We start from the raw sequence: 22,858 nt of genomic DNA, 5'->3' as shown, positions 1-22,858 counted from the left end.
TTTGGTACACCTAGTAGGACGGGGCATGGGAGGGGCAAGAGTGTCCAGCGCAGAGGAGAGAATAGTATCATAGGAGGAAACGGCTTCATTTACAGACTTAGATAGAGTGGTGGTAGAGAATAGGTTAGAGACACAAGAGGATAGAGTAAGGGGGTCAATAGATCAGTACAGTTACCTAAAGAGATGTTCACTGTCTGCATCTCTGAAATACTGTTCTGATTCAGCTGCTTATATCGTTTGTTTCAGACAATGATTTACATGACTTTTTTTTCTGTAAATTATCCTTCTCACAGATTATTATCTGGTTCCCAGCATCTGGTTCCCTTAAGTTGCCAGACAACATTCTTCTGTTGTTTATACTAGTTTCTTTCCCAAGCCTGCCTTGCCCATAAGGGTATCATAATAGATCATAAATACCAGAGATCATGCAGGCTCATCAATCTCTGATAGAGTGCAAAGTCACACAGGCTTATCAATCTCTGGCCTTTTAACCCATTTCATAGTGCATAACTGTGCTCATAATTCTACAGGCCAGATCGCTCTATATCTGTGGTCTGCTATCCTTCAGGAATCTATGCTGCCATCTTGTTCTGCCTAGACCCACCTGCCACTCTCATTACTGCTGTTGCTTTTTCTCAAGAATATCGCCTGCTGAGAAGGTCGATTTGAGGAGTTATTATTAATTTATTTGCTTAGCTTCAGCTCAGTGCTGCCAATATGCTGATGTCACTTCCCCCTTCATGTTATTTTAACATTTTATATAATTTGTAATTGCTTTATAGTATTAAGATTCTCATCAAGTATAATTCAAGGAAAAGAAATATAAATAAAGAAAATAAGGAATAAAAGATGAAGGTCTGAATAGTTTTATACAGGTCCTCATTGCCTCTCTCTACATTTAAGAAAAATATTGGGTAAGAAGCTATTACTTTGAATAATATTGCTCTCCTGTTTTTATTTCTATAATGTGTGCATATAATGTGTACAGTGCTGCATATGTCTAGTAGTGCTATAGAAATGATTAGTAGTAGTACTAGTGTCTTACAATGAATTGATAAGTATGTGGACAGTATTTGATAAAGAGGTTCTCAGCCAATGAATTGCTTCCAGCAATCACTTTCTTTCTACCTTTGTTCATGAAATTCCACAAGTGCAATGCATAAGAGCTTTTAAAAGTGTCATTGGGATTCCAGACCTGAAAGTACCTTTCCCATGCAGGATAGGGAATTGGAAAGAATCGCTGTGGGTTCAGAATGGAAAAATCTCCACATGTGGCATCTTCTGTACCCTTGACAACTGGCATCCCATATTGCCTTACTATCATTCTAGTAAGTAGTCTAGGGCCTTGTTGTCCCCATATCTCTCCTCTGTAGTTCTTCACAAAGTCCTCCATGCAGTCCCAGAGAAACTGATAGTGCCTTTGGAAACCAAATACCGCACTGCTGCAGGACTTAGTGGGCGCCAATGCCAGGAAATCGTCTTCTGGGATAGGCCTCATGGATATTATATCTGTGTCCATGTAAATCCCACCATACTTCCAAACCACTGCTAATCTGAAGCCATCTGAACTGACATGCGTCCAGAATTGCTCCTGGGCCGGGTTTACCTGTAAATTAATGAAAGATGTTGAGTTTTTATTCTTTCACTTGTTTTGTTTCATTATCAGTATACAATCAGGAACAGATTAACACATACTATAGCATATGCTAAAGTGATTACTCCACTGCAGGGGTTTTCAACACAGTCCTTGAGGCATATCCAGTCGGTCAGAGTTTTCAGGATATCCCCGATTGGTTGGGCATGCCCCAAGGACTGTGCTGAAAAACCTCTGTTGCACTATATAGCTATTCTGCTCAGAAAAGCCAGAACACAGTAAGTCAAATTTTTGTCAAAACTAAGATAACCCACCAGATATCCTGTAGTTACTGTGCATTTATTAATATGAAAGCCATTTAACATTTGGATGCATTTTCAAGCCTAGAGTAAAAGTCTAAAACACAGGCCGACCAATATTCAAAGTGAGTTAACCAGCCAGGAACAGCCACCGACCAGTTAATACCAGGGGCGTAGCCAGACAACAGATTTTGGGTGGTCCTAGGCAAGAAGTGGGTGGGCACCAAGTGTTCTTCCCCCACCACCATCACCACCACCAACAACAAAATATCTCAGCTGGCAGAAAAATGATTCTTTCCAACTTGGCAGTCTGCAGCAGGCATGCACTGAAAACTGAGCATGCGCAAGTGCCAGTATCGTGGAGAGTAGCGTTTTCGATAGCATCATGGGGAAGTCTTCAGCTGGTGGAGCTTGGGATCCCCACCAGCTACCACTAAACATGTGCTACTGTTGGGTGGGCCTGTGCTCTAAGTGCAGGCCCACCTGTGGCTATGCCACTGGTTAATACAATACAGTACAAAATGTATATTCCGCTATTTACCAACTAGGATCAATGCGGATAACAATTTAAGCAAAAAATTAGGCCATCACTAGTCGAAAAATAAAAAGTATAATAAACTTAGGGGTCCTTTTACTAAGGTGCGTTGAAAAATGGTCTGTACTAGTGTAGGCGCGAGGTTTGGGTGCGCGCAGATTCATGTTTCAGCGTACCTGTAAAAAATGCCTTTTTTAAATTGGCGTGTCCATTTTGGGTCTGAGACCTTACTGCCAGCCATTGACTTAGCGGTAAGGTCTCTTGCGTTAACCAGGCAACTTATTCTCATATATGGGTGACATCCTCCATATATGAGCTTGTAGCAACACTCTCACCACGCATGTGCAGGTGCCTTCCCGCCCAACTCGCAAGCATAGGACTAATTAGTATATTTATATAGCTATTGATACCACCCCTCTCGGCTGGACTGTACTGATGTGCTCCCAGATACCTGATTGTTGTAGTCGTGGCGAATATCCAGGGAACACACACTCACAGCCGAGGGAGTGGAACAAATAAACTAACCTCGTCCTTTACTCTCAAAGAATAAAGAAGGAAAAGAAGCTAAATTTAGGATTTGTTCCTGAACTGGAAGAACCGCACCTTCAGATTTGCAAATTATCTTTTTCTTTATTGAATACAAATGCAAACAAATTTTCATTCAAATAAACTCAAATTCACAATTAGTGTGTGGCTTAATAGAATTGCAATAACATATTCAACATTCAAATGTAGTTTTACATGTATACCCTTAACTTTTTCTGTTTCTTTCAACAAAATCACCTAAAAAGGCAGAAAAGAACCTTTTCAGATAAATATTTAAATTGTCTTTTAATCAAAATCAGATATTTGTTTTAATACTTTTTCCTTGCTATTGATGTCAGAATTTGAGTCTTTATGGGTATTATAGATGTTTGTGCAAGGATCTCACTTGAACCCAGAACACTTAGGCAAGTCAGGAAAACATGGATTTTTTTTATATTTGATGTTGTTCTGTTCTTTAGTTTTCCCTTAAAATGTTGTAGACCAAAAAAAAAACTATATGTCCTTCAACACCCTTTGCCAATGTCACTTAGCTGTGGTTGAATTTATTTAGGTGAGATCTTTCTTACGTTGGAGCTCAGCCGGAACCCTTCAGAGGATAATTCATGGATCTCTTCTCCCTAAATCTCACTTATAAAGAAAATAACCAGGGAAGCAAAACCTTAAACTCCCTGCTTATCCAGGAATTGACTCCACTCTGGTGACAATTAATCAGTTCTCAATACTGTGGCCACACTCTCTAACTGAAATAAAATAAGTTAAAGGAGGACTCACTTCACAGCCTATTTCTCACTGTTAATTCCCTATTATAAACTGTTGCAGAAGAAGGCTTTTGCACTGCTTTCAGGGATCTCACACAGTAACCCATTCCATATTCAAATAGTAATACAACATTCCAACTCACAGACTTCACATAAAAACATAACATTTCCCTGCACAGCTATCAGATCAATCTGGAGAATACAGCACACTCATACAAAAGCAGGGCTTAATCTGCCAGCTGACAAACCTTGCACTGAACTCAGAGCACTTACAAACAACACACCTTTTCCACAGACACAGCCTAAAAGTTTCTTTCTCCAAATAACAGATTCACCTTCAATTTCCCCTTAATCCCCCTTTAAATTCTAGCACATTTCTTTCCCTGACACCCTTATAGTTTCTCTCACTTAGTATAACTACCAGCAGAAATCACAGTCTCCCACACTTCTACCAGTCTCTCTCAACATGAGTCTCAACTGTTTTTCCCTATTCTAAAAAGAGTAGGCAGCCATGTGTCCATTTAATACCTTAGCATACAGACTCTCATTCCACAAAATTGTAACTCACTTTTAATCTCTTGGAACCCAGTTCTATCTCTGAAACACCCTTCACACTCACCTCAGCTCACTTTCAATATCAAAGTACCCTTTTTCAATATCACATTTCACTTTAAACTCATAAATATACTGTTTTCTCTTACATTACACAGACACACACCATACGCTATTCTTTCCCAGTGCTTCCCTGCTCAGCAGTTTCCCTGGCAACTCACCCCCCTAGAGGAACACCTGACATCACTCAACCAATCAGCTTGTCAGCTAAAGACTGGGTTTTTTTTTTCTTAACTGTTTAGAATCTTGGCTGTCCCAACCCCCATAGAAGTAAAAGAAAAACTTCCTATGTAGAGAGTTTCAAAGTCAATTTTAACCTGACTTGTACCCAAAACAGCAAGGAACATTTTATAGTACAATCCCCACTTAATCATGGTTTATTTCTTGAAAAATAAAACCTTATTTAAGAAACATCTCACACTTTCTTCACCTAACTCTATTAATAATTTCCAAACTAACTTTAAACCTTTTCCAGCCAGCAGCATCCACCAAAACCCTGGAACAGCTCCCCCCCCCCCAGAGCCCCAGGAAAAAAAACATTTAATATATGTTACCATACATTACACTATAGGAGACAACTCCAAGGGGAGGTGGGAGGGTATGTGAGAATAAGTGACCTGCTGTCCTCGAAGAATACCTGCTGCAGGTAAGTAACTTCACTTTCTCCAAGGACAAGCAGTCCAGGTAATTCTCAAATGTGAAAATCCCTAGCTACCAGGCACACAGAAAACAACAACACTAGGACAATAGGAACTTGCAACAGTGAGCTCAAAAAAGTTAATTAACCTGAAAACATGTATAAACTGTTGTGAAGGTGACACCTGGAACAGAATAAACTAGGCCTAGGAGTTGGATTCTAAACCCCAAACAAATTCTGCAGAACTGTCTGACCAAACCAACTGTTGCATCGGATGTCTTGCTCAAGGCAATAGTGGGATGTGAATGTGTAGACTGAAAACCACGTTGCAGTCTTGCAAATCTCTTCAACAGAGGCCGATCTGAAGTGAGTTACCAAAGCTGTCATGGCTCTAACATTGTGAGCCTTGACATGACCCTCCAGAGTCAGCTCAGCTTGGGCATAAGTAAAAGATATGCAATCTGCTAGCCAATTAGAGATTGCGCATTTCTTGATGGCAACCCCCATCCTGTTGGGATCAAAAGAAATAAAAAGCTGGGTGGACTGTCTATAGGACCTAGTCTGCTCCAGGTAATAGGCCAATGCTCACTTGCAGTGCAAGGTATGCTACTACTAGTACTACTATTTAGCATTTCTATAGCGCTACAAGGCATACGCAGCGCTGCACAAACATAGAAGAAAGACAGTCCCTGCTCAAAGAGCTTACAATCTAATAGACAAAAAATAAAGTAATCAAATCAAATCAATTAATGTGAACGGGAAGGAAGAGAGGAGGATAGGTGGAGGCGAGTGATTACAAGTGGTTATGAGTCAAAAGCAATGTTAAAGAGGTGGGCTTTCAGTCTAGATTTAAAGGTGGCCAAGGATGGGGCAAGACGTAGGGGCTCAGGAAGTTTATTCCAGGCGTAGGGTGCAGCGAGACAGAAGGCGCGAAGTCTGGAGTTGGCAGTAGTGGAGAAGGGAACAGATAAGAAGGATTTATCCATTGAGCGGAGTTCACGGGAAGGGGTGTAGGGATGGACGAGTGTGGAGAGATACTGGGGAGCAGCAGAGTGAGTACATTTATAGGTTAGTAGAAGAAGTTTGAACAGGATGCGAAAATGGATAGGGAGCCAGTGAAGGGTCTTGAGGAGAGGGGTAGTATGAGTAAAGCGACCCTGGCGGAAGATGAGACGGGCAGCAGAGTTTTGAACCGACTGGAGAGGGGAGAGGTGACTAAGTGGGAGGCCAGCAAGAAGCAGATTGCAGTAGTCTAAACGAGAGGTGACAAGAGTGTGGATGAGGGTTTTGGTAGAGTGCTCGGAAAGAAAGGGGCGGATTTTACGGATGTTGTAAAGAAAGAAACGACAGGTCTTGGCAATCTGCTGGATATGAGCAGAGAAGGAGAGAGAAGAGTCAAAGATGACCCCAAGGTTTCGAGCTGAGGAGACAGGGAGAATGAGAGAGCCATCAACAGAAATAGAAAACGGGGGGAGCGGGGAGGTGGGTTTGGGGGGGAAAATGAGAAGCTCGGTTTTGGTCATATTTAATTTCAGGTGGCATTGAGTCATCCAGACAGCAATGTCAGACAAGCACGCTGAAACTTTGGTTTGGATGCAAGGTGAGATATCAGGGGTAGAAAGGTAGATTTGGGAGTCATCAGCATAGAGATGGTAGGAAAAGCCATGGGATGAGATTAATGAACCAAGGGAAGAAGTGTAGATAGAAAAGAGGAGGGGACCAAGAACAGAACCCTGAGGTACGCCGACAGGCAGAGGGATAGAAGTAGAAGAGGATCCACCAGAGTGAACACTAAAGGTGCGGAGGGAGAGGTAGGAAGAGAACCAGGAAAGGACAGAGCCCTGGAATCCAAGTGAGGACAGGGTATCGAGAAGTATGCTGTGATCGACAGTGTCAAAAACAGCGGAAAGATCAAGAAGAATGAGGATGGAATATTGACCTCTGGATTTAGCCAGTAATAGGTCATTGGAGACTTTAGTAAGCGCAGTTTCGGTTGAGTGGAGAGGGCGAAAACCAGATTGTAGTGGGTCAAGAATAGCATGTGAGGAGAGAAAATCAAGGCAGCGGCGGTGAACAGCACGCTCAAGTAATTTGGAGAGAAAAGGAAGGAGGGAGATGGGTCGGTAATTAGAGGGACAAGTAGGGTCGAGTGAAGGCTTCTTAAGGAGAGGTGTGACCACAGCATGTTTAAAGGCAGCAGGGACAGTCGCAGTGGAAAGTGAGAGGTTGAGAATGTGACAGATAAAAGGAATAAGAGCAGGAGAGATGGCATTAAGAAGGTGGGTGGGAATGGGATCAGAGGAACAGGTGGTACATTTTGAGGAAGAAAGGAGAAGTGTAGTTTCCTCAATAGTAACTTCAGGAAAGGAGGGAAGGGAATGAGGGGAAGGAGAGAGAGAGGGGAACGGACTAGTGGAGGGAGAGGTGGTGAGGTAGAGAAAGCAAGGTTTATCTTTTGAACCTTGTTGTGAAAGAATTCAGCAAGGGTCTGAGGAGATAATGAAGGTGGAGTTGGGGGAGGGGGCACCTTGAGGAGAGAGTTCAATGTGGTGAAGAGAAGTCGAGGATTAGAGCCAAGAGAGTTGGTCAGTTGGATATAATAATCCTGTTTGGCACGTAAAAGAGCAGATTGGAAGGAGGTCAGCATGAACTTAAAGTGTAAGAAATCAGCAAGGGCCCGAGATTTCCGCCAGAGGCGTTTGGCGGAGCGGGTACAGGAACGTAGGTAGCGGATATTAGAAGTCAGCCAAGGTTGGGGTTTTGTACGCCTTACAGGGTGGGACATCAAAGGTGCAAGAGTGTCTAAGGCAGAGGATAGAGTATTGTTGTAAGAAGAAACAGCCTCGTTGACAGACGTGGATGGTGCCACAGTAGAGAGGAGGTTTGAAACATGGGAGGATAGAGATGAAGGGTCAATATCGTGAAGATTCCTAGATAAATTAGATAAGATAGGACGGGACTGGGAGGGAGGAGATTTAAGTGTGAAAGTTATAAGATGGTGATCAGAGGAGGGAAGATCAGAGACAAGGAAACTAGAAGGTGAACAGTTGGAGGAGAAGATGAGATCAAGACAGTGACCATTTTGATGAGTGGGGAGGTGGAGCATAGTTGGATTAAAGGAGGACGTTAAAGCGAGTAACTTGGAAATATAAGAGTTGGAAGGATCATTAGCAGGAATATTAAAGTCACCAAGGATGAGAGAGGGGGAGGAAGGATCATGGAAGAAGGCAAGCCAGGCGTCAAAGTCACTGAGAAAGGATGAAAGGGACTTATCAGGGGGGCAATAAATGACTGCTATTCGAAGAGGCAGAGGAGAGAAAAGGCGGATAGAGTGCACTTCAAAGGAGGAAAATCAGTGAGATTGAGGTGGAAGAAGGGGTTGAAATCTGGAGGAGGGAGAGAGAAGTAGTCCAACACCGCCCCCACGGCCAGCAGGGCAAGGAGTATGTGAAAATAGATAACCGCCATGGCACAGGGCTGCGACTGAAGCAGAGTCATCAGGGCAGAGCCAGGTTTCTGTTATGGCTAGCAGATGGAGGTGACGCGAGATAAAGAGGTCCTGGATATAGGGGAGTTTGTTACAGATAGAGCGGGCATTCCATAGGGTGCAAGAGAAGGGCAGAGAAGAGGAGGGGAGTAGAGGAATAGAGATGAGGTTAGAGAGGTCACGGTGAGATCTGTAGAGTTTGGATAATAGTTGGTGAGGAGGGCCAGGATTGGGATTGATGTCACCAGCTGAGAGTAAGAGAAGGAATAAAAGAGAGCGGAGGAGAGTAGGAGAGGTGTGGCCACGAAGGCGTCGAAGGCGAGAGGTATTTAGGTGGACTGGGGAAGGCAAAATGGAGGGAAGAAAGAGACGGAGATTAAAAAGCCAAGAGGGAGGACGAGGGTAGGAGAGAAGGTGAGGTGATGAAGTCAATGGATGGGAAGTGAGTTCCTGTAGCGGAGAGAGGTAGGGGGTGAGGGAAAAGATTAGGAAGGGACAGAGCTAGGAAGAGAATGTGAATAGGGGCCATAAACGATTAAGGTACTTTAGCAACTGGAAAAAGATTAGATAGAAAGAGAAAAATGCCCCGCGCGCAGAGGCCCTGAGTGGATCGGAGTGGACCTGGGTGTCACCCCAGAGAAGGCTGTAAGGATATGCAGATGAGCTGCAAGTCCTCCACAGCACCTGAAAGGCAGCCGGTGGTAGAGCTGGGCACCTCTCAGCTGAGGAATGTGCTTTTGCCAGGGTGGGCATGAGGTTTGAAAAAGAATGTTAGAAGGATGATTAACTGATTTAGATGGAACTCCGACACTACCTCAGGAAGGAACTTAGGGTGTGTGTGGAGAACTATTCTGTTGTGATGACATTTAGTATAAGGAGGATCCACTATTAGGGCTTGAAGCTTTCTCAAAAGCAAACCTTGCATGAACCAAACAACTAGCAGCTTTCCAGAGATGGGCTTACCCTCTACATGGAAATGGCAAGCACTAATCGCACTGAGGTGAACTCTTACAGAGTTGGTCTTAAGACCAGACTAAGAGAGGTGTAGAAAGTATTCAAGAAAGTGGATCTAGGACTTTGCCCTCACATCAGACAACAAACCTCCTCCATTTGAAAAAATAACATCTCTTGGTGGAATTTTTCCTGGAAGCCAGCAAAACCTTGGAGACACCCTCTGGGAGATAAGAACATAAGAATAGCTATATGGTTATGGTTATGAGTTATTTGAACTTTCTAGACCACTCAAGCTGCCATGGTAGAACTAAGCGGTGTACAGTCTATTAAAATAAGCAGTAGGAAAGGAATGCCATTAATAATAGGAAAGATAAACACTCGCACAAAAAAAGGGAGGAAGAAACACACAGAAGAAAATCAGAGAGTGATAGCAGAGAAAGAAAAGGTGGAGGACGTCCAGTTGGTGAAACTCTACTTAATCAGACACTTCAAACACCTGTCTAAACAACCATGCTTTTAACTAAGCTTTAAAAATCTTAAGGCAGGATTCTGTACAGAGGGGGTGGGGAAGATTGTTCCAAGTGTGTGGGGAAACATAAAGAAAAAGGCACAACGCTTAGCAGATTCATAGTGGGCGAGCTTAGGGCCAGGGAAGACAAGCCTGTGGTCATCAACAGATCAGAGCATCCATGCAGAGGAGTAAGGGATCGTAAAGCAAACAAGATAGTCTGGTAGGCCCATCCAAAGGACCTTAAAGGTTAGAAGAGCTACTTTGTAAATTATACAGTACTCCATGGGTAACAAATGGTGATGTTTGAACAGTGGAGTGGAGTGATCGTTGCAGCGAACGTGATGTAGGAGATGAATAACGGTGTTCTGAAGAGTTTGAAGTTTTTCAAGGATGATGGTAAACCAGCATAAACAATATTGCAGTAATTGAGCCGAAATGTGAAAAGAGAAAGAATCAATTCGTGAAAAGTATTGTCATTGAAAAAATGGTGAACTGCACATAGCTGACAGAACAGAAAAAAGAAGTCTTGGATAACTGAGTGATTTGTGGCTGAAAGGATAAAGTAGAGTCGAAGATGATCCCAAGGTATCAAAAACGTGTGACCGGAGTGACCTGGGTCCCTAATAGGGAGATAGGAAATGTAGGAGGAGACAGAGCACCAGTGAACCAGCAGGCTATCATCTTATCCACATTAAGCAGTAGTTGATGATCTACTAACCTTTTTGCAATAGAGTCTAAACATGTCTGTAATGCGGTCACAGAAGTGGGGGAAGGGTAAGAAGGTTAGGTCAGGTAAAGAAGAAGAATATCATCAGCGTAAAAATATGCTGAGATCCCTAATGAGTTGATGAGGGCCACAAGAGGGCTCAGAAATAAATTGAATAATAAAGGGAAAATAATGGAACCCTGGGGGCCACCACAGGAAAGTTGCTTAATGCTGGAAGAGGAAGAAGCGGTAAAAACTTTAGAAGAAAAGTGAGACAGGAAAGAGGTGAGCCAAAAGAAAGCTTCACCAGCAATACCCAGAGAAGCAAGATGAGAAAGGAAAAGGGAGTGATCTACAAGGTCAAAAGCTTTGAAAAAATCGAGAGAGACAGGCAGAACAATTCAGTATTGATCACGAAAAGAGTGTATATCGCTTAGGACTGCTGTCATGATTGTTTCAGTGCTGAAATGTGTTCTAAACCTTGATTGAGGAGGATGCAGTGCTATAACTTTATCAGTAAAGGAAGTCAACTGATCAAAGACTATTTTCTCAAGAACTTTGGACATGAATGTGAGATTAGAGACTGGGAGGTAATTACTGGGGACTGAGGTGTCAAGATTATTTTTTTTCAGGATAGGACAAACAATAGCCAGTTTTCAGATATCCAGGAACTGGCTTGAAGAGAGGCTGAGATTGATTGTTGATAAAAGAGTAGGAAGAAGGCCAGTTTAGGGATCTTTAGCCATGATGAAGGAATAGGATCACTTAAACAAAAGGTAGGCTTCACACAGGTCAGAATTTTGCCCAAAGAGAAAAGAGTTTGTTTCTGGAAAGTTGACCAAACTGATGTACTTAACTGAGGAAGTGGCTGATGGGGCTGGTGGTTGGAAGGCGGGGTTATTGCTGGGCAGACTTATACGGTCTGTGCCCTGAAAAAGACAGATACAAATTAAGGGGCTGGTGGTTGGGAGGCGGGGCTAGTGCTGGACAGACTTATACGGTCTGTGTCCTGAAAAAGAGAGATACAAATCAAGGTAAGGTATACACAAAAAGTAGCACATATGAGTTATCTTGTTGGGCAGACTGGATGGACTGTGCAGGTCTTTTCTGCCGTCATCTACTATGTTAATATGATTGAAGAAGTTGCGCGCAATGTGGGGAATACAAGCAATTATCGGCACTAATTGGCACTAATTAGAATTTATGCGCGTATCTTTTTAGGCATATTCTATAAAGAGATTCGTATAAATTCCAGTGTGTGAATCTGAAAAGGGGCATGGCCATGGGAGGGGCATGGATGGGTCAGATGCATTCCTAAAATTTATGTGCGTTGTTATAGAATTTGTGGGATCCGCACCTAATTTAAGCCTGGGGGTTTACATCAGGTTTTCATTGGTGTAAATGGTCATGCCTAAAAGTAGTCATTGTTCCCAGAGCTATTCTGTAAACTATGTCTAACCGTAAGTGCAGTTTATAAAATAGCGCTATTTTTTTCAGTGCCAATTTTTTAGGCACCATTTATAGAATCTAGGCTTCTGTAAGTTAAGTGGGTATTTGTAGATTATACCTTTAGCTCATTGCTGGCAATTTTGCAGGTGAGGATACATTTACACGAATAGGTGCTAGTATTCTAGACATTTGTATGTGCAAGGAAATGTGGGGGCCTAGATTATAAAGTTGCCCTTATAAAAAAAAGCCTCAAAATAGGCACCTACTTAGCCTTTTTTTCCTTTTGGCCAGGGTTCTGCATTAATTATAGTTAACTTTATAAAACTTCAAACTTTTTCTTTTTATTATTCATATCAGTTCAGAAATATTTCTTGTTTTTCCCAATTCTTATACATTTAAAATGTTTAAATTTGTGCACTCAGAAAAATAAATAGTGCCCTTTGTTGGGATACCAAAGCAACCAAGAGTTTCTATCATCGCATACCAACAGTTCCATTCAGTTCCATTATATACATTTGTGTTTTCAATGATAAAGTCAATAGAATTTTTGTACTTATCTTCTGTATTATGTGGCAATCATATCCTGGAAGCCTTGTTGCAACAGGCATACCCAGTTATTAACAGGCACTATTCACCATTTCACCATTCCTGGTTTCCTTCATTTCATTGCTATTAACATCAAAATTGTCGACTATCCCAGCCTTGCAGTCTTGGTGACCTGTTATAAAATTACCCTCATGATATCAACTTAGCCAACTGAAATATCTTCACCAATACCTAGGATAAGAGTTTTATAAATCTATTAAGAGGGCTCACTTAAGAAATTCATGCTTTTATGTCATTATTGTAGATTACCTTTCAACCCTTGAGATGTATTAGGATGTTTGTGTCTCTGGGTGTAGCTACAACCACCGTGTTATTTAGGATTACTATTATCCTTAGAGCATGAATACTCTTGATACATTTGGGCAGGAATTGTTTCTTGTTCCTTTCTGATTTTTATATTGGTATTTTTACTGTATTTTGTATCTTTTAAACTGCTGTGATCTGAGAACGTCTAGCAGTATAGCAAATTTTAATAAATCATAAACTACTACTACTACTACTTAACACTTCTAAAGCGCTAATAGGGTTACGCAGCGCTGTACAGTTTAACAAAGAAGGACAGTCCCTGCTAAAAGGAGCTTACAATCTAATAGTCAAAATGTGCAGTCAATCAAATTGGGGCAGTCTAAATTTCCTGAATACAGGTAAAATGGTTAGGTGCCGAAGGTGACATTGAAGAGGTGGGCTTTGAGCAAGGATTTGAAGATGGGCAGGGAGGGGGCTTGGCGTATGGGCTCAGGAAGCTTATTCCAAGCATAGGGAGAGGCGAGGCAGAAAGGGCGGAGCCTGGAGTTGGCGGTGGTGGAGAAGGGTACAGAGAGGAGGGATTTGTCCTGTGAGCGGAGGTTTCGGGTAGGAGCGTGAGGGGAGATAAGGGTAGAGAGGTAATGAGGGGCTGCAGATTGAGTGCATTTGTAGGTTAGTAGGAGAAGCTTGAACAGAATGCGGTACCTGATCGGAAGCCAGTGAAGTGACTTGAGGAGAGGGATGATATGAGCATATCGGTCCATGCGGAAGATAAGGTGTGCGGCAGAGTTCTGAACGGATTGAAGGGGGGATAGATGGCTAAGTGGGAGGCCAGCGAGGAGTAGGTTGCAGTAGTCAAGGCAAGAGGTAATGAGAGAGTGGACGAGAGTTCGGGTGGTGTGCTCAGAGAGGAAAGGGCAAATTTTGCTGATGTTATAGAGAAAGAAGTGACAGGTCTTGGCTATCTGCTGGATATGCGCAGAGACGGAGAGGGAGGAGACGAAGATGACTCAGAGGTTGCGTGCAGATGAGACAGGGAGGATGAGGGTGCCATCAACTGAGATAGAGAGTGGAGGGAGAGGAGAAGTGGGTTTGGGTGGAAAGACAATAAGCTCTGTCTTGGCCATGTTCAATTTCAGGTGGCGGTTGGACATCCAGGCAGCAGTGTCGGATAAGCAGGCAGATACTTTGGCCTGGGTTTCCGCAGTGATGTCTGGTGTGGAGAGATAAAGCTGAGTGTCGTCAGCATAGAGATAATATTGGAAACCATGAGATAAGATCAGCGAGCCCAGGGAAGAGGTGTAAAGTGAAAAAAGAAGGGGTCCAAGGACAGATCCCTGAGGAACTCCAACAGAGAGCGAGATGGGGGTGGAGGAAGATCCATGAGAGTGTACTCTGAAGGTACGGTGGGAGAGAAAGAGTAGAACCAGGAGAGGACAGAGCCCTGGAACCCAAATGAGGACAGTGCGGCAAGAAGTAGATTATAATTGACAGTGTCAAAAGCAGCGGATAGGTCAAGAAGAATGAGGATGGAGTAGTGACCTTTGGATTTGTCAAGGAACAGGTCATTACAGACTTTAGTGAGTGCCGTTTCTTTCGAGTGTAGAGGGCGAAAACCGGATTGAAGCGGATCGAGGATGGCATGAGAGGAGAGAAAATCAAGGCAGCGGCTATGAACAGCGTGTTCAAGTATCTTGGAGAGGAAGGTAGGAGGGAGATGGGGCGGTAGTTGGAGGGACAGTTAGGGTCTAGTGATGGTTTTTTGAGGAGTGGTGTGACTACAGCATGCTTGAAGGTGTTGGGGACAGTTGCAGTGGAAAGAGAGGGGTTGAGGATATGACAGATGGAGGGGGTGACAGTAGGAGAGATGGTGTTAAGTAAGTTGGTGGGGATGGGGTCAGAGGAGCAGGTGGTGCATTTCGAGGAGGAAAGAAGGTGGGCGGTTTCCTCTTCGGTGATATTAGGAAAAGAGGAGAAGGAGGCCTGGGTTGGTTGGTTGAGGGAGTGGGTTAAAGGGTGAGGAGGAGGAGGTGGTTTGTTAGTGAATTTTAGGTTGATGTTCTGTACCTTATTGGGGAAGTAGTCAGCCATTGATTGAGGAGAGAGTGAGGGGGAGGAGCGGAAGGCAGTTTGAGGAGGGAGTTAAGGGTGGTGAAGAGATGACGAGGGTTGGAGCTGAGGGAATAAGTTAATTGGGTGTAATAGTCCTGTTTGGCAAGGAATAGGGAGGACTGGAAGGAGGATAGCATGAATTTGTAATGAATGAAGTCGGTACGGGTGCAAGATTTCCTCCAGAGGCGTTCAGCAGATCGGGCGCAGGAGCGAAGGTATCGGACGCAAAGAGCTGGGGATGAGTACACCTTGTGGGACGGGAGATGGATGGTGCAAGCGTGTCCAGAGCAGATGAGAGAGTGGCATTGTAAGCGGAGACAGCCTTGTCGACAGACTCGGAGGACATGATGGAGGGGAGGAGATTAGAGATGGTAGAGGATAAGGTGGGAGGGTCGACGGCCTGGAGATTCCTGAAAGTAGTGGTTAGTGTAGGGCGAGACTGAGGGGGAGGGTGATGAAGTGTGAAGGTGATCAGGTGATGGTCTGAGAGAGGAAGAGCTGAGGCGCAGAAGTTGGAAGGTGAGCAGGTAGAGGAGAGGACGAGGTCAAGACAATGGCCAGTTTGGTGAGTAGGGGTGGTGGAACTTAATTGGAACTGATTCAAACTAAATATTTGCACAATGTATCCACTGGAAAGGGAAATTTACGCATGGGAAGCACCAGAATTTGCAAACTGAGGGGCTCTTTTACATAGTTGCAGTAAGCCCAATGCGGGCTTACTGTTCGCTCATTCAGGACTGCCGCCAGCCCAACGCAGCTGCCGGCAGTAGTCCTGCCCCGTACGCAAACCATTTCTGGGGGGAAAAGAAAACCCCAGGAAATGGCTTGTGTAGCGGTAACCCGGTGTGTAGCGGTAAGGGCTCCCCGTTGCATGGCCATATGGTAAAAGTTCTCTTACTGCATGGCCAAGTGTGTTGGGGGCTTTTTTACCCGCTGCCACTACCGCAGGGCCTTTTTTCATGACGCTTCGTAATAGGGCTCCTGACCATTCAAAAGGTGCTGTAAATTAGGAGTTCAAAAGACAGCACTTTACTTCAGAAATGGTATATTTTAAGAGCAATGGGAGAATTATGATTTGGGGTACAGTTGGTATTGCAGTTATGAGACGGCTTAGGGTAGGAGAATGTAACCACCCTCCAAAGATGGGGTGACGTTAGCTCCAGAGAGAGATATAACGGAGTTAAACTGGAGAAAGACATAAAGTACTGATGCCCCAGTATTCAACAGTAGTATAAGAAGCCTCCACAAAAACATGATTTTATCTGATTGTTATCTAGAGCAGTTATCAGAAGGACCGCTGTTAGTGAAACGGCCTGATTCGAGCCAGCCACATCCAGGGGCGTAGCCACGGGTGGGCCTGGGTGGGCCTGGGCCCACCCACTTTGGGCTCAGGCCCACCCAGCAATGGTGCACGCTGCAGGACTTCTTTCCCTCGGGCCCGCCCTCCCCTTTGGGCAGCACCGAAGTCTACATCAAAGCGGCACGGTACCGGGTCCGTCCTGCCGCTACGCTGCTGCTCCGCTCCGTTGTCATCATCTTTGGCAGAGTTGTTAGTTCTTCTGCTGCTAATCTGCAGCGGATCCGCACGTTGCCAGGGCTGTCTGCTGCTGCGACTGCTTCCTCTGCGCTGGCCCCGCCTCTTAGAGGCGGGGCCAGCGCAGAGGAAGCAGTCGCAGCAGCAGACAACACGCGGATTTGCTACAGATAAGCAGGCAGAAGAACTAACAACTCCGCTCTGCTGTGCAGCGGAGCGGAGTGGAGGAAGAACATCTGCTACGTGGCGTCCCGTTGATCTCGCTGCTCCCGCCACTCCGCACCTCGCAACTCGCACTGCCCGCCTCTCACCTCTCCGTTGCTCCAGCCAGCGGCGTGAACCAGGAAGCACAGGAGTCAGATGCTGCAGGCCCCGCAGTCACACGACCACGCGGTGCCCAGATCAGCCCCAGTCGAGACCGAAGGAGGAGTCAAGGTCCGACAGCGATCATCCGAGGCCCAGACCCTCCCAGACCTCCGGGGTGGAGAAAGCCGATGGCAGGAGTAGGACCAAGGGAAAGAAATGCTGCAGCCAGCGTGTCAGTGAGAGGTGGCTGGGGAAAGGGAGGGAAACAAAACTGCAGCATGCTGGTGGGCGGGTGGTTTTGTGTGTGTGTCTGGGGGTGGGAAAAGACAGGAGCGCTGTTGGGATGAGGATGAGGGAGTGAAACAGGGTACAGCTAGGTGGGGGAGGGACGGAGAGATGCTGCATGGGGAAAGAGAGGGAAAGGGCATGAGAGAAAAAAACGTGTTGAACATGGCATTGAGGTGAGGGAAAGAAGGATGGAGAGATGGTGGTGGGTGTGGGAGGGGGGTAGAGAGATGTTAAAGCAGGGGCTCAAGCAGAGGCGTAGTTTGACTGTTTCATTTGGGGGGGGGCAAAGAATGGGCGGGGCATATTAGCATATATGCAAATGAATATGCTAATATGGAGGAAGGAAATGAAATTTACAGGCAAAATATCACAGATGCACATTTCAAAAAGCTGACACATTTCAATTAATAAATTATGAATAAAATACTTTTATTTACCTTTGTTGTCTGATCATTTAGTTTTTCTATTCGCTTTGATCCCAGTGTCTTCTGTTTTATGCAGTGTCTTCTTTCCAGTAGGCTTCCCTCTGCTCCCCACCCTCCCAGTCCCATCCATCTCTTGCTCCTTCCCTCTGCTCCCCACCCTCCCAGTCCCATCCATCTCTTGCTCCTTCCCTCTGCTCCCCACCCCTCCCAGTCCCATCCATCTCCCACCTATGCGGGAACAGGAACTTGAAGAGAAGGCTTCGGGGCAGAGCCAAAGGCAGCGTGTACAACGCTACCGCTGCCAGGAACGCTGGAAAAGACTGCTGCCTGCGCCGGAGGGAGGGAGGAAGAGAGAGGGGTAGACGGACACGCTCCTCTCCGTCCGCTTGGCTTCCCTGCCCTCTCTGTCTGCGTCCCGCCCAAAAGGAAATGACGTCAGAGGAAGGCGGGACGCAGATAGAGAGGGCAGGGAAGCCAAGCGGATGGAGAGGAGCGCGTGCCTGCATGTGTTTTTTTTTTTTTTTTTTTAAACTAATGGCGCGGCGGCGCCTCGCTTCGTATGGGAGGGCATTGCCCCCCCTCGCCCCCCCAGTCTACGCCTATGGGCTCAAGGCAGGGAGAGGGAGAAAAGTTGGACATGAAGGTGGAGAAGAGGAGAGGAAAGGAGAGATGCACAAGTGGGGGAGGGGAGAAAGAGGGAAGATGGATCCAGGGAGATAAGATAGACAATGGATGGTAGGGAAGAGAAAGGGGAAAATGCTGTACAATGGGGGAGGGGAGAGAGATGGGACAGGAAGATGCTGGTGGTGGGAGGTAAAAGGGATAGGGAAATATCAGGCTACAAGGGTGAGGAGGGTAGAAAGAGGGAACAGATGCTGGACTGGAAGGGTGGAGGGAGGGAGACACTGGGAATGGGGAAGAGGCCCAGGGAGTGGAGATGGCAAGGAAAAAATGAGAGAATAGTGATCACAGGGGGTAGAAATATGGTAATGGCGCATAGATGGAAGGGAATGTGAGAGCTAGTGGGTAAAAGGAGATGGAAATGTGATAGATATCTGAAAAGTAAAAAGACGGAAAAGATTTAGAAAGAGGATGAAATTTGTGTGTACAGAGGCAGGAAAGAGCTAAAATGGAAAGATCAATATTTCAGAGGTAGGTGTAGTGAGGAAATGAAACAACAGGAGAAAAAAGACAAATGGTCAACCGCTTGAAGAATTAGCAGAAGACAGGAAAGCGGGAAAGAGAAATTGGAACCAACACGATGGAAAAATAAAATGTCTAGACAATAAAGGTAGGAAAATCATTTTACTTTGAATGTTTCAAATGGAATATGTTAACTTTGGGAAATGTGCATAGCGGATGTCTTTTTATTGTGTTAAGTAGAAAAGAAAATGTGCTTTTGTTTTGGGGGTTTTTTTCTCCAGTGTTGCAGTACATGCTGAGTTTCCCAGTTCAATTTTGTCTATATATTTTTATTTCTAATTTGTGAGGGTCTGTCAGTGTGACTTTAACTGCAGATGAGGAGATTGGAGAGGAGAGGGAATTGGGGGAGGGGCTTTATTTTCTGCCCTGGTCACCAGCATGGCTAACGGCAGCCCTGACCCTTGCTGTAGCTAGTGGGGATTCCCAAGCCCTACTAGCTGGGGTCTCTTCTGAAGCTGGCCAGAGATGCCTTCTACTGAACTTGGCAGATGGGGGCAGCATCCTGGAGCCACTGACAACTAAGAATGTATGGGGTGCTGGCATCAGTGGCTCGAGGAGTTGCTGCTGCCTACTGGGCTTGGTGGAGAGGAGTTCTGGCCATCTTTACTGGAGGCCTTCAGCTGACAGAGATTGGGGATCCTCATCTGCTAAAGTATTTATATTTTGAATTGGGAAGTGCTGGGGGAGAGAGAAAATTTTGTGCCCACCCATTCTGTGCTCAGGCCCACCCAAAATTGGCTGTCTGGCTACGCCACTGGCCACATCATGTAGACATCTCCTGCTCCTTAAAGGTGGCCCTGCTGTTTGCCTGTTTGTTGAGGCATCATCGTTTTACTGTCACCTTCCCTGTTTCCTGAGTGTATTTTTGTTCTTGTTCATGTTTTGTATTATTATGCATTTTAATTCAATACAGTTTCTTGGACAAAAAAATAAACAAAACAGGAATTTATCACACCTTTTGGAATTTAGCTGTGGGGCAGTATCCAGTATCCAGCATAGTGAAAGCTCCGGAGAAATAGAAGACAGTGGACAGTGATGCTGGAAAAGCTTGAGAGCAGCAACGCTGCTGGGTGTCAGAGAAGTGCACATGTTTCCACTAGCGGTAGAAGCTGGTATGCCTTTTCAGCATTTTTCCTATTAATTCATGAAGTTGTTTGATCTTTTTCACACAGAGACATATTTATTTGGTTTCTTATTTTGTATACGAGTCTAGTGGGGATTTTTTAGAACAAGTAATTTTTCTCCCAATTGCTTGGAGTTTTTTTACACTGGTTCAGTTTTTGTCCCCTAGTAGGAACCAATGATATAAAAGGACTCCTACATGTGATAGAGGGTGACGTGGAGGGGCATAATCGAATAGGGACGACCATCTCTAAGGGCGTCCATCTCTAAAGACGTTCCGGAGAAGGGGCGGGGCAACCCGTATTTTTGAAACAAGATGGACGTCCATCTTTCGTTTTGATAATACGGTCAGGGACGCCCAAATCTCAACATTTAGGTCGACCTTAGAGATGGTCGAGCTAAATGTTGAGATCATCGACATTAGAGATGGTCCTCGCCGTTTTTCAGCGATAATGGAAACCGAGGACGGCCATCTCAAAAACGACCAAATCCAAGGCATTTGGCCATGAGAGGAGCTGGCATTCATAGTGCACTGGTCCCCCTCATATGCCAGTACACCAATCGGGCACTCTAGCGGGCACTGCAGTGGACTTCACAAATTGCTCCCAGGTGAATAGCTCCCTTACCTTGGGTGCTGAGCCCCCCAACCCCCCCCCCCCAAAGAAAAAACCTACTCCCCACAACTGTACACCACTACCATAGCCCTTAGGGATGAAGGGGGCACCTACATGTGGGTACAGTGGGTTTGTGGTTGGTTTTGAAGGGCTCACATTTACCACCACAAGTGTAACAGGCAGGGGGGGATGGGCCTGAGTCTGCCTGCCTGAAGTGCACTGCACCCACTAAAAACTGCTCCAGGGACCTGCATACTGCTGTGATGGAGCTGGTTATAACATTTGAGGCTGGCATAGAGGCTGGCAAAAAATGTTTTTTAATATTGTTTTTTTGGGTGGGAGGGGGTTGGTGACCACTGGAGTAGTAAGGGGAGGTCATCCCCTATTTCCTCCAGTGGTCATCTGGTCAGTTCGGGCACCTTTTCGAGGCTTGGTCGTGAAAAAAAAGGGACCAAGTAAAGTCGGCGAAATGCTCGTGAGGGACGCCCTTCTTTTTTCCATTATCGGCCGAGGACGCCCATCCCTTAACCACGCCCCCGTCCCACCTTCGGTACACTGACGACACGCCCCTATGAACTTTGGTCATCCCTGCGACGGAAAGCAGTTGAGGACACCCAAAATTGGCTTTTGATTATGCCGATTTGAGCGACCCTGGGAGAAAGACGCCCATCTCCCAATTTGTGTCGGAAGATGGGCGTCCTTCTCTTTCGAAAATAAGCCTGATAAGCTTTAAGATTTCCCCTATCAGGAGATTTGAGGTTCCAGTTATTTAATTATTTTTATTATATAAGATAATGAATATTACGGCTCTGTTGTAATTTTGAACAAACTTTTTGGTGTGTAAGTATAGTCTTTTAGAAGTCTGTTATCCCATTACGGAAGTTGTATTCTACAAAAAACAACAACAACAAAACAACAACAACAAATAAAACAGTTACCTTTTGGTACCAAGGATAGAGAGGAGTGTCTTTAAAAACGTCTTCAAAGTCTAAGGGAAGGATGTGGACATTTGCAATAGATGATAGCAGTGGAATGGCCTTGTAGAAGGAACTCTTGTTGACAGTCATGTCTTTGGTCAGCCCTTTCATGTAGAAATAAACACTTCTGTTGGGGTACGTCCGAGCTGCTGATTCTATTGCACACACTGCTAAAGGGGAGGGCTCCAGTTTCTCTGTGGTCTCAGCGAAAAAGATTCCAGTATTAGATTTAATAATGTCTTCAGCTGTGAACTGCCTATTTAAGAATCTGTGCAATGTCCGTAAAGACTCCGTTTTCATCCAGTAGACAGCAGAACAAATAAATATCAAAAAGAAAAGAGATAGACATAATATCCATAATTTCATGACTGTTGGAGTAAAGCGCTGTAGGACCTAGTGAGAGAAAAAGAAAGTGGCCTGATATTAGAAATTTTGAAATGCCCATTAAAAGGCTGCTATATTCATATTTTTCTTTGAAAAGAAGCTGCCATTAACTGATATGAACATTTATAAATATATAACATATTATTTCAATTCAGCAATGCAAGGAAAAGAGCAGAGCAAAAAGACATAAAAACAACATCACAAAATACACATAAAATGCAATTCTAGGTACTCATATTTGTATGGTGTTTAAATATTATTCTACAGATGCCACTTAACTTACATAGGGCCCCTTTTACTAAGCGACAGTAAGCCCAATGCAGGCTTACTGCTTGCTAATTCGTAACTACCGCAGGAACCCGGCAGTAGTTCCCATCCCCAGCATGCGCCATTTCCAGTGCTACAAAATTATTTTTTATTTTTGTAGCACTAGTGCAGTGCCACGTGCAGCCCGGTTACCGCCGGGTTAGGTGGCGGTAAATGCTCCCCTCTGAAATGGCCACGTAGTAAGTGGTTCACTTACTGCATGGCCATTTCTTTAAAAAAAAAAAAAAAAGATAGCCTTTTACCTGCTGCTGTAAAAGAGGGCCTCAATGAGCGTCAAAAACACGCCCTGATGCTAGCACAGGCCCCCCCCCCTTTTACTGCAGCTTAGTAAAAGGGGCCCTTAGTGCATATTTGAGAGAGAGTGCACACAGAATGGGACTCCCACTTATGTGCATAACTTCCAGAATATTGTAAGTTCCATGCATTCCTGCCAAATTTAGGTGCGTGCACTTACACCAGCTTTATAACTAGCAGAAGTGTGGGTACTTACGTTTTAGGCACTTTGGGGTCCTTTTACTACTAAGATGTGGCAAAAGGGTGCCTGCGCTGACATCAGCGTGTGTTTTTGACGCACGCTGAGGTCCCCTTTTACCGCAATGGGTAAATGGCAGTTTGTTTTTAAAGAA

General features: G+C 44.9%; 1 protein-coding gene across 1 annotated transcript in view; it reads right to left on the bottom strand.

The window, feature by feature from the left end:
- LOC115463686 (alpha-1,4-N-acetylglucosaminyltransferase-like) overlaps positions 1-22,858 on the bottom strand; it is a 65,083-nt gene continuing 42,225 nt past the window's right edge. The window contains exons 2-3 of the mRNA XM_030194408.1: positions 21,483-21,914; positions 1-1,606 (exon numbers count right to left, since the gene is read on the bottom strand). Of these exons, the coding sequence (XP_030050268.1) occupies positions 1,034-1,606; positions 21,483-21,887 (978 nt within the window). The 5' untranslated portion in view covers positions 21,888-21,914 and the 3' untranslated portion in view covers positions 1-1,033. The remainder of the gene's footprint in view (positions 1,607-21,482; positions 21,915-22,858) is intronic.

This window comes from Microcaecilia unicolor, chromosome 2, assembly GCF_901765095.1.
Source record: "Microcaecilia unicolor chromosome 2, aMicUni1.1, whole genome shotgun sequence".
NCBI classification, from domain to species: domain Eukaryota; kingdom Metazoa; phylum Chordata; class Amphibia; order Gymnophiona; family Siphonopidae; genus Microcaecilia; species Microcaecilia unicolor.
Note: the sequence above shows the minus strand (reverse complement) of the source record. Positions and strands in the feature narration are given on the sequence as shown.